The sequence below is a fragment of the Schistocerca cancellata genome, chromosome 1 (assembly GCF_023864275.1).
Source record: "Schistocerca cancellata isolate TAMUIC-IGC-003103 chromosome 1, iqSchCanc2.1, whole genome shotgun sequence".
NCBI classification, from domain to species: Eukaryota; Metazoa; Arthropoda; class Insecta; order Orthoptera; family Acrididae; genus Schistocerca; species Schistocerca cancellata.
The window spans coordinates 233,999,542-234,012,515 of NC_064626.1; the positions used below are offsets into that span (position 1 = coordinate 233,999,542).

Below are 12,974 nucleotides of genomic sequence, written 5' to 3' on the forward strand. Positions count from 1 at the left end.
TCTTTTGTCGACTGACTCTGGCCGTGGAAGCCTACACAATTACATTAGCAATTTGTTTCAACTCATCATGGACAATCAGATGATAGTACACAGTAGCAAATGAGAATCACTGAATCTAACGATTTCTCTCAGCAGACTATGTGAATTGATTTGTTTTTGACATGGAGATGGGGAAAAATACTAGATGTGCTGACACACTGACTTGTAGTGTAGCCTGAGGTCATGTGGAAATATGACCATTTGGTTGCCAGCTGGTGAACCCAACAAATGTGAATGGGAGAAAACAGGGCACACTGACAGGCTGGTCGGTAGCAAAGCCTGAGGCCTATGTTATGTTGGAGTGTCACAATTTGGTTGTGCTTTGGCGAAGCCAACGAATTTCAACACGAATGTCAGATTGCCATCATAGATTGACGTGTAGTGTATCCCATGACATATGTTCATCACTAAAATAGTCAACTTGTATGTCTCATTTCAAATTCCACTTAAAATTCCAAAGAAGTGGTTAAATTCTAATCTAATGCAACAAAGTATAAAATAACTTTATTTCCCAATCATAGGAAAATACAAACGAGCATTCTGATTGGCTACCGGCAACCAACTCTCAATTTTTTGTGTTCACTTCCCATCATTCATCACATCAACAAACACCAAAAGCAATACTCAATACAAAAGCTGTGGTACACCATAATTGCTTTTACACTACATTTTATCCCTTGCAAAAGATAATGCAGTCATTTTGCAACATTAAATCATGTCACTAAAGAAGGCTTAACAGCTTTTGGTGAAGTAAGGGTAGCAAAGTTTAAAAATTCACAAAATGTGGATTTTTCCCAGGCCAAAAGTTGTTTCAAACATGATGGAATGAGTTTTACAAAAGAATCTGCTTCTTTGTTGCTCTCTTCAGAGACTTCATGTACTGATAATCAAATGGCAATTGTACAAAGGATGAACTCCAGTTTGTCATATCTTGGCATTTCTCCTCTAAAATGCCAGAAATTTACAATACGGCATTTCCATGGCAGGCTGACTGAACCTACGAATACTGCATGTTGGCTTTGTACTGTGATGTAATGAAAACTGGGAGTGTGATGCCATATGAGCACAAAGAGAGAGAGAACAGAACAGTAATAACAGTGTTTTATATCTATATTATTTTTTAGAACGTAGGTTGTGGTGACGAACTGAGCCATAGCATAGCCAGAGGTCTAGGTAAAGTCTGATGGTGACAGTTTGGCTGCGAGTTTGCGAAGCAGAAGTGAATGCTTCAGTTAATCCCAAAGTTTCGCAGATTTTGACCTCATACTGCCAAATACACTCCTGGAAATGGAAAAAAGAACACATTGACACCGGTGTGTCAGACCCACCATACTTGCTCCGGACACTGCGAGAGGGCTGTACAAGCAATAATCACACGCACGGCACAGCGGACACACCAGGAACCGCGGTGTTGGCCGTCGAATGGCACTACCTGCGCAGCATTTGTGCACCGCCGCCGTCAGTGTCAGCCAGTTTGCCATGGCATACGGAGCTCCATCGCAGTCTTTAACACTGGTAGCATGCCGCGACAGCGTGGACATGAACCGTATGTGCAGTTGACGGACTTTGAGCGAGGGCGTATAGTGGGCATGCGGGAGGCCGGGTGGACGTACCGCCGAATTGCTCAACACGTGGGGCGTGAGGTCTCCACAGTACATCGATGTTGTCGCCAGTGGACAGCGGAAGGTACACGTGCCCGTCGACCTGGGACCGGACCGCAGCGACGCACGGATGCACGCCAAGACCGTAGGATCCTACGCAGTGCCGTAGGGGACCGCACCGCCACTTCCCAGCAAATTAGGGACACTGTTGCTCCTGGGGTATCGGCGAGGACCATTCGCAACCGTCTCCATGAAGCTGGGCTACGGTCCCGCACACCGTTAAGCCGTCTTCCGCTCACGCCCCAACATCGTGTAGCCCGCCTCCAGTGGTGTCGCGACAGGCGTGAATGGAGGGACGAATGGAGACGTGTCGTCTTCAGCGATGAGAGTCGCTTCTGCCTTGGTGCCAATGATGGTCGTATGCGCGTTTGGCGCCGTGCAGGTGAGCGCCACAATCAGGACTGCATACGACCGAGGCACACAGGGCCAACACCCGGCATCATGGTGTGGGGAGCGATCTCCTACACTGGCCGTACACCACTGGTGATCGTCGAGGGGACACTGAATAGTGTACGGTACATCCAAACCGTCATCGAACCCATCGTTCTACCATTCCTAGACCGGCAAGGGAACTTGCTGTTCCAACAGGACAATGCACGTCCGCATGTATCCCATGCCACCCAACGTGCTCTAGAAGGTGTAAGTCAACTACCCTGGCCAGCAAGATCACCGGATCTGTCCCCCATTGAGCACGTTTGGGACTGGATGAAGCGTCGTCTCACGCGGTCTGCACGTCCAGCACGAACGCTGGTCCAACTGAGGCGCCAGGTGGAAATGGCATGGCAAGCCGTTCCACAGGACTACATCCAGCATCTCTACGATCGTCTCCATGGGAGAATAGCAGCCTGCATTGCTGCGAAAGGTGGATATACACTGTACTAGTGCCGACATTGTGCATGCTCTGTTGCCTGTGTCTATGTGCCTGTGGTTCTGTCAGTGTGATCATGTGATGTATCTGACCCCAGGAATGTGTCAATAAAGTTTCCCCTTCCTGGGACAATGAATTCACGGTGTTCTTATTTCAATTTCCAGGAGTGTATTATCACCTCTGATTTTCTTTCTTTATCTGTATTTTTATTAGAAAAACCAGATTTCCTTGTACGGGAAGAGTTATTTGTTTTGGAGACCTTATGCATAATGTTTATAAAAAAACTACAAAGTATCACTGACAAACATTTGCAGTTATTTGTTTTGGAGACCTTATGCATAATGTTTATAAAAAAACTACAAAGTATCACTGACAAACATTTGCAAACAATCATTTTAAAAAGTGGATTTTGCATAAGCAAATCAAAGTACTTCTGTGCTCAATGGTATCTTCTACATCTACTTTCTTCCCATTCCATTCACGTATGGAGTGCAAGAAGAATGATTGCCTGAATGCTTCTGAGCATGCAGTGGTTATTCTGAACTTATCCTCACAATCCTTATATGAGCAATACAAAGGGAACTGTACTATATCCCTAGTCATCATTTAAAGCATGTTGTTGAGACTTTGTTAACAGACTTTCTTCGGACAGTTTACATCTATCTTCAACAGTCTGCCAATTCATTCCTACAGTAACTCCGACACGTTCCCATGGATCAAACAATTCTGTGACCATTCATGTTGCCTTCTCTGTATACATTCAATATCCCGTCAGTCCTATTTCATATGGGTCCACACACTGTAGCAATATTCTAGAACCAGTCACATGAGTGATTTGCAACCAATCTCCTTTGTAGACTGATTGCACTTTCCCAGTATTGTACCAATAAACCACAGGCTACTACCTGCTTTACCCACAACTGAGGCCATGTGATCATCATTCCATCTCGTATCCCTACTAAGTGTGACATCCAGGTATTTGTATGAGTTGGCCAATTCCAACTGTGACTCACTGATATTATAATCATGGGATACTACAAGGTTTCCTTTTTGTGAAGTGCATAATTTTACATTTCTGAATATTTACAGCAAGGTCAGCAAGCAAGTTCTTCAGGATTCCCCTGGTGTCCCTGAATGGCTAAACACTGCCAAAAGACAGAGTTTCATTCATTTATAATAGGTTTTTTCCTCATGCTTTTTTGGACAAGAGGAGTTACTAAGAAAAATCTTCAGGCTGCTACTGGTGGGCCTATTGAGAGTTAGAGAAAGAAGATCGTAGTAAACAAAAGCAACATGTCCCTGTAAATGTGTGGTCACAGTTGGTACTGGTATGCATTGTTGGCTATATGAGCTGGTTGCTTTAAAATGTATTATTTTAAATAAAAGACGATTCCCAGATTTACAAGTGAACTTGGCAGGTTGTGGCCCAGTAGTGTGGGAAATCTGGGAAAGTAAAAAAAAGTGTAAAAAGACAGTGCTTCTTTCTGTGTATCATATGTCGAAAGATGACTTCATTGGCAGATGTAACATTAAACAACATGTTGAAATTAAATTATGGTGAAAGCTTTCCGTTATGGGATATGGAAATAAATCTGATGTTCATGGCAAAGGGCCTCAGTTATTTTATTACCAACAATATTAAGAAACCCAGGGGGGCAAAAACAATGAGTGGGAACAAAGAGAGATGCTTGCAAAATATTATGTTTTGAGAACCGTACACATAAAAGTTAAAAAATACGTCCTTATCTATGAAATGTCTAAACACTTACACAGATATATCCAAAGAATACAGGCCAACAGAAGATGCTATTACTTGGAGAGTTCTACAACTTTGAACATGACAGAATTACATATATGATACCCAATATTGCTAAAGCGTAAACCCTAGCTTTCAGATTGAACCACCTGCGCCAGAACACTGATGAAACAGCATTTATCACAAGAACAACAATGAAGCTGCGTGATAAATATAAACATTTTGGAAGTGCTTGAGATTCTACTAGCATGAAAGAGCAAATGTTGGAAAACCTAAAAGCAAAACTTCAATCAGAAGAAGGTAAAATGAAGAAAAATAAAGAATAAATATGGGTTACATTGAATGCTGTGGCCTACAAGAAGAAATAACAGATTAAAAGAAATTAGAAATCAGTAACAATATTATGAGAAGGCAAGTTGCTACTCACCATATACTGAATCGCAGATAGGCACAACAAAAGATTTTCACACTTGCAGCTTTTGGCCAATGGCCTTTGTCAACAAAACACACACACACACACACACACACACACACACACACACACACACACACACACAAACGCAACTCACACACACGACTGTAGTCTCAGGCAACTGAAGCCAGAAAATGGATTTTTGAGAAAAAGGATAATGGAAAGTACAAAGCTACACTAGTTGCAAGAGGGTGTCAACAGGATCAAAAACACTGGATTTTAAAGCTTTTTTCATACTGCTATACAAAATAATTTCCTGGGATTCCTAGTTGCACTTTCTGCACAGGAAAAATTGATAATTACAACATCTGAGGTCAAAACAGCGTTTACTGATGGTGGACTGAAAAAATACTCGTTCAACTGATATCTGACCAATGTCTTTACAAATCAGGTACTGAGAAGAAAGTGTATCTTGCTGTACATGCAAACGATGGGATTTTGTTGGGAGAAATCTGCCAAATGGAAAATCTCTTGCAAGAGCTGAAGGAAAATGCTGACATTACAAATGATGAAGAAGCAACAATGTGTCTATGACAAGAACTAAAAAAAAGGTATCTATATTAATCAAGTAAAATATGCTAAAGAAGTGGTGAAAAGGCACAGACCAGAAAATTCAAAACCTGTAACAACTCCAATTTCATCTCAAGGAGAAACTAAAGCAGTCAATGCTGCAAAGACATACTTTCCATATTGTGAAGTGATAGGCAGTTTATTGTATTTGAAAAGAAAAACAAGATTGGATCTCGCTTATGCAGTGAACTATGAACCCAGATCAATGAGTAATCCAAACCACACAAACACCCAATATCTGAAGAGAACTTTAAGATACATGAATTCAACAACAGGAGTGGAATATTCCACTCATCAGAAAAACAATAACAAGAAATAGTGGCCTACAGTGATACAGATTTCATAGGTGACAAGAAAGATAGAAAAAGCATTACAGGATATATATTTTTGGACACTAATGTTCCAATCACTTGGTGCAGTGAGGAACAGTGTGTGGTTGCACCATGTACTATTGAAGCAGAATACATAGGCCTATCTGCTGTTCTGTGTTGCCAAAGGCTGAATGTTTTAAAGAATAGTGCCTAGAAGAATTTCTGTATAAAAACATGAACATGACACTTTGCGTAGATGGCTACAGTGCAACAGCAATGACAAATTCAGGGTAAATGTACAACAGCAAACACAGTGACACGAAGTATCATTTCATCAGTGATGAACTCAATAATGGCTGGTTCAACATACAATACTGTCTGGCTCAAAACAACTTGGTGACATTCTAACTAGACTTCATCAAAGTATCTCTTTCAAAATGCTGAAAAAAGTTGATGTTTAGTTGAAATCTGTTGTTTGTTTAGCATGTGTATTTTCAGGTACATGGTTGCATATGTTTTGTGAGATAGCAACTATTGTTTTGTTAAAGGGAGTGTGTTGAGATTTAGAGAAACAGATTGTAGTAAACAAAAGCAGTTTTTGCAACTTTTAAAGTGCGACCACAGCTGGTACTGGTATGCATTGTTGGCAATATGATTTGGTTGCTATTTAAAAAAATAAATGTAGTTGGCTGTTCCTTGTAGCCTTGTGCTTTTAATGTACTATTTTAAATAAAAAGCAATTCTCAGATTTATGAGTTATCTTGGCGGGGCCATCATCATTGTGTAAATACAGGGAGCAGATAGTGAAAGAGAGGGGATTATTATTATTATTATTATTATTACTGTTCCATTTGGTTGTTTCCTGGGAATCTTGTCATGGCTGGGAGTTTACTTCCATAACAGATGGCAGCCACAGAGACAGAAGCCTGCAGGCAGACATAATCTCTATTGAAACTGTACTTGGTCTTCAATATTTTGACTGCTTCACAGATTTTCCTTCTATAAGTGTTACTTCTTCTGACTACCATGTGTATGTTCTTAAAACTGATAATGTGGGCACATTATCCTTGGTGTTCTGCTACTATTGATTTTACATTTTGTCTTAGACACGCGTGGTGTTTGTGCTCTTTAACAAACTCTTGCAATAGTCTTCCAGTTTTGCCAAGAGATACTTTACCACAACCACACTCAGTGTGGAAGTATATAAAGTGGCATGGATAGTGGTGCAGTAGGTCCATATATAGGCCCTATATCAGCGAAACTGGAAGGCTAATAACAGATGCATTAAAGAGCATGAATACCACACGTCTAGGAAAAAATGTAAAACCAGCGATAGCAGAGCACCAAGTAGAATGTGACCAGGTTATGGATTTTATGAATATACTTGTGCTAGCCAGAGAAAGTAATATTTATGAAAGGGAACTGCATAAAGCACTCGAAATATAGAAGAATAAGTACAATTTTAGTAGATATAACAGCTAAAACATTCTGTCTTTGAGACTATCAAGTATCACAGAAGTGAAACAGACACTCAGCAACACCGAGCAAGGAACATAAACAATTACAAGGAAACAACAGAGGCAATTCAACACAATTTTGGATTTCCTCACTCCTTCAGTATCTGCACTCAGTATTTATACAGTGGTAATGGTCCACTAATAGCAGTCTGAAGACTTTTACCTAACAACTCCACTACTCTGAGAAAGTGTGATAAAATAATCATTTATAAGTAAACAAAATGCTCTCTTTCAATGGTTCTCAGTCATCCTGGGACATTTGAAGTCCTGAAGAGCAACCCAGTAGAGGGCTCAAAATGTCAGGCATTGATTAGTTTTACGAGGAATATGACATGGCCTAACAACTAAGAAGATGTTCTTATCAACGCCAAATGTAACTTTGCAAAAAGTTTTATTTGTTAATCAATTGTCTTAAATATAAATATCCACTTAATGCATTTCAGTTACACCTAAATTTATCATCCTCCCCTTCCTCTTTCCAGGCACTGCTGAGACACGCACAGGCTTGCTGGATAAGCTTTCAGGGCCTATAACCTTTTGACTACTCCGGTTGAAACTGAAAATACAAAAGCATAATGTTCAATCAACCCAATTTCTGGAGCAAGAGTTAACATTTGTAAATTCTCAGCAACTGCAGAAGCTTGCATTTTCTGCTTCATCTCTGTAGGTCATACCAATCAAAACAGTATTGAGATTGTTAAAGATTGGAATTTTGCTGTAGGTCTACATATGTATATAAGAATCCACCAGAAACAGCAACACGACTACAAGGTTCACTTAGGAGGCCCTACATGGCAGGCTTTGTGCTGTCTGAAACCTTGGGGCATTACCTTAACTATTTAATACCACTTCACTAATTCAAAACCAAAGTAGGCCTATCGCCTTTCAACCTAAATACCATGGGCATTAGAGACTATGGAACATGGGCATTAGAGGTGCTGCTTATGACCTAATAAAGTGTTATATGAGCAATAGAAAACAGTTTGTTCTACTTAAAACGGAAAGTGGTGTTTACAAATCAGAGATCACTTGCATAAAATATGGCATGCCCCAGGGCTCGGTGTTGGGCCCCCTTCTGTTCTTGATCTATGTAAATGATATTAAATACTGTACTATAAATTCCAAAATTGTTCTGTATGCCGATGACACGTCCATTGTATGTAAAAAGGAATCATGTAATGGACTAGAGGCCGAGTGTAATAATGTGACAAAAGAAATTGTTCAGTGTTTTTAATGAAAGCCACTTAAATGTAAGCACCAGTAAAACATGTTTGATGGAGTTTAACAAAAGTAGTTTGAATAATGAAATTAAATTATACATGGACAACAAATAGGTAAAGAAAGAGTCTAGTGTAAAATTCCTTGGCGTAACAATCCCAAGCAACCTGAAATGGGACACACATATTGACTCCCTAGCAACTAAGTTGTCAAAAAATATATTTGCAATCAGTACTATTAGCAAGTGCTGTAGAGACACCATAGTCCTATAGACTGCATACCATGCTCTTTTCTCCTCTCACTTGAACTATGGTATTGAAATTTGGGGGGGGGGCAACAACCAAATCTAATCTAGATAAGCTATTCATTCTTCAAAAAAGGGGTGTAAGAATAATCTGTGGAGCAAAATATAGGGAATCTTGTCGCAACTTGTTTCCAAAAACAGAGGTGTTAACTGTTATAAACACATACATTCTAAAAGCCATATTGCTTGTGAAAAGACTGCACCCAAAAACTTATTCACATTTCCACCAGTACAATACTAGAAATAAAGAAAGACTTTACATTGGCAGCCACAGAACAGCACTTTACGAAATGGGGCCTCAGTACGCATGTATAAAATTAGCTAATACACTGCCTAGTGCAGTCATGGCTCTTCCTACAATTAAACTGAAACATCAGCTTAAGAAAATTTTAGTAAAACACCCTTTCTACACATTAGAAGACTACCATACTTATATGAAGAACAACAAATGCTTTGTGAAATTATGTGAATAGAAATCAGTAAACATCTTATTGTAATTTTGTTGTAAATTAACGACATATTCAGAGGAATGTGTCTTGTGTAGTGTGCAAATAACTTTAATCATTACTGTTTCTTTGTACATGCGCAGTGTACCATTCGATGTCGAATAAAGCTTTTATTATTATTATTATTACACTGTGCGCCACATTACAGATCAGTGTGCAATGACATTTAGGATTTCATACGTTCACATTCACGGGCTCCACCAACCAATAACCAGATTGTTAATTTCCAATGTTGGCCTACACCTTGGTCTACACTACAAATCAGTCTGTCAGTGTAGCCCACATTACAAAATCTCATGAAGGCGCAAAAGAAATATTAAGTTTTCTGTTCCCTTTCTCTTTGTGTAAATACTATGTCACATGTCACATTATCACATCATGAGACGAAGCCAAAATTTGGCTTGGCTACATTAATTTGACCCCATATAGCCACTTAGTGCTTGTGGAATGAGATTTCTGCAGATAACCAAACTCCACTGTATTGGTTGACGTTGCTACAGTAACTTCACAGAAAAGATGACAAAATGTTACAATACACTGAGCAAGTGAACAGTTAAAAATCATCATACTTCATGTCTAACAGGGGTATAAACATACTGAGGCCTATGTCATAAGTGGAATGTATGTCAAGTATGACTCAGCCACTTGTAAGGCATACATGTACAGATACAAGCAACCATTTGCTGCATAGCGAAACTACCAAACTATACACAAATTTTAAACTAAAACAAAACATTGTTTGCAATACTAAGTGTAATGTCAATTCAGTGGCCCTAACACTCACTCTTCCTAAACAAACACTTCTTAAGACACCTGTTGGGGGCATCCCTGTTTAACCATCGCACTCACAAAAATTGCGAACAGTTTCATATTGATATTATTGTACAGCAAACATGAACGTAAACGTACCTCTTGTGCGTCGACTTCACGTGGTAGGACTGAGCTTCTTCATTGTAGAAAACAACGCCACAATCTTCACACGGAAACATCTTCTCAGGCTTCTTATCTGGATGGTCGGAAAGATGTTTGTCACGGTTTATTTTAAGAGGAAACTGCATGCCACAATATGGACAGAAGTGCTTAGCTGCACTTTCAGGATGTTTCCGGAACTTATGCTGAATGGCAATGGTGACATTTTCGAATTCTTGCCCACACACATCACAAATTATTTCATCTGATTTTCCAGATGGCTTTGTCGCGCTGGCACGATTTGGAACTGGCTGTTTTGTTGTCTTTGCAGCTGGTTGTAGCTGCTTACAAGGACGGCCTCTGTTATCAATTTCTTTATTTGCGTGTTTCCTGGAAAGAAAAAAAATTGATAGCACAAATTTATAATTTGTTAGCAAACGTTTAACATCGACGAACTTTACCGAAAATGTTCCTGCAGCTCTTCCTTTGTATCGAGCTTTGTATTACAAAGAACGCAAACATGTTTTTTAGCTTCAGACTGCTGGGACATAGCTATCGCTGGTAAAATACGTAACAGGCAATCACCATAAAATATATAGGGCACTCGTAAGGGAGGGCGTATTAAAAACTTTTCCTATTAGTTCGAAACACAGTGATCGTCAAGCCATTTCATTATTATTATTATTGCTAAGAACTGACGCCTCAACGTCAACAAGCCGCCCACACAAACTAAAACATCACATAAAACAAACAACCAGACGCCATTCTTTACATGCCAAACTCAGCTAACAGCTTGAACTTGGCGCTATCTACTGGCGAACTCCTAACATCAGAAGCAATCGATGAACTTCTTTGGTATAAGAAAGATATATTTTTTCAAATTACTACAAAAAACTGCACTTTCTCTTTCGTAGCTCATGTTTTGTTCGAATACAAATTTCGTGTTTCTGAGTTACTACATAATGAGATATTGCTAAAATGTCTTGTTTCATTCCACAAATCCCAACGCCCAGGGTAAAAATTTCGCACCATTCCAGTTGTGGAACACTTTAGGCTTCAGCTATGCTATTGCGTTCAGTTCTCAGTTCTTAATTTCGTACGCTACTGGTTCTGTTTTTATCGTTGTCTTTATTGTCTGCGCAGTGCGCTGTTTTTCAGCCCTCTCGTCTTCGTCTTCCATCCACGATCCACATTGTTGCAGTGCGGTACTGTGGAAGTTGTCACGATCCTACGCGTCTAACACGGTGTGCTGCATGACAAGCGACGACGTATAGAAGGCCCACCCCTGAGAAAGCCAAGGCAAAACTGATATTCTAAGGCAACACAGTATTCAGAGATGTTTTGAGATAAATAATCTGCACTGGCTGTAGAATTTTTTTTGTTAAATGTGTAAACTGTTTTCGCGTCACTTGCTCAGGTGTTAAAGATTATTTTTAACAAGGCCTCGGCGAAAGGTGACTGCCGTAGAGCTATTCACGTCAAGCGTATCACAAGCAGGAAGGTGGTTTAGCAGCAGCTACAAGGCAGTTCTGAAATGAAAATGCGACGTAACAGTTAACATCAAAATGTACAGATCGCATCTCGACTATTGGACCCTGCTTCTAGCTAACTGTTTTGAATTATTTTTTCCTTGCACGAAATACATCAGATCTCTGCAAGTTTTGTACTCTATATAATGACCGAAACGGTAACATTCCTGTAGGCCTCGTGAAATGGTTTCGCATTCTTTGGTCCACGAGTTGCCAACCACTGGTGTCAGAACTATCCAAATCCCATCCAATCGCCTACAGATGTCATAAAATGCTGCAGTGCAACGACCATTGAAGCGAAATGTCAGAAAGCCCCAGCCCTGTCCCCATTGAAAACCAAACTGTCTGCATAAAAAAACTTATACTCCCACCCACCACAAAATCTGTAACCAGTCTCAATCCACACACTTCCATAAATATAAAGCAAAGCCACCAACCACGAAACTTAAACTTATTTTCCCCATCTGTCCCACTGGCACAACCCTTCATCCCAACAACTCCTTCTGTACCACCATAACTGCTAAACACATTACCCATTCTATTGCCACTTGTATCGAGAACTACTAACCCTTTGAACCTGCACATATCCTCCAACAAGAACCTTAACAGTTCCATATTAATGTCCAAATCATCTAATCCCAAAACCAAAGCCGCTTCCTTTTCAACTACATCAAAAATATAGTTTAAAACCTTTTTCCAGCCCTACTTCATCACCTAACAGACCATGATATGAAGACAGCACAATATTCTATTCCATAATATTTGTCTGTCAACTCCAGCAAAAACCATTTCATCCACATCCAGTCTGAACATGACATCCAAGCATTTATCCTTAATGAAACGTTCCTACAACTACATTACACAATCAATATGTCATCCTAAACCCCACAGACATTCATGGGTAGCAACTGGACACCTCAGGGATATTCTTCTTACTCAACCTTTATTCAATTATCTCTCAGGGCACCTAATCCTTACCATTTACTGGTACTTGAAGAATCTAACTGCAACCTGTGCCAACATCTACTGCTGTTTTGTACCAGACCTACTCCACTATTGGATTGCTGTCGATCTTAACATCAATAGCCACTACTGCCTCATCTGTTCAGTCCTGTCAGTTTATTAACACCCTACTAGATGATCAGGCTCCCTTACTCCAATAGACCAGTTCCATTACTCCAGTATATCCTACCTAAATTCTACCCCCCCCCCCCCCCCTCATTGTCACCCTTGTCCCACTTAATCTTGTTAGATGCATCACTTTTTATGTCCCTAATCAAACTGAAAGTGATCACCTCCCCATCCGTCTCCCAA

The 12,974-nt window shown here is 40.0% G+C and overlaps 1 protein-coding gene across 1 annotated transcript in view; it reads right to left on the bottom strand.

Annotated features, from left to right (window-relative positions):
• Nucleotides 1-10,957, bottom strand: part of LOC126169992 (PR domain zinc finger protein 5-like) — a 64,847-nt gene extending 53,890 nt beyond the window's left edge. The window contains exons 1-2 of the mRNA XM_049920688.1: nt 10,593-10,957; nt 10,132-10,521 (exon numbers count right to left, since the gene is read on the bottom strand). Of these exons, the coding sequence (XP_049776645.1) occupies nt 10,132-10,521; nt 10,593-10,681 (479 nt within the window). The 5' untranslated portion in view covers nt 10,682-10,957. The remainder of the gene's footprint in view (nt 1-10,131; nt 10,522-10,592) is intronic.
• Nucleotides 10,958-12,974: the final 2,017 nt, after the last annotated feature.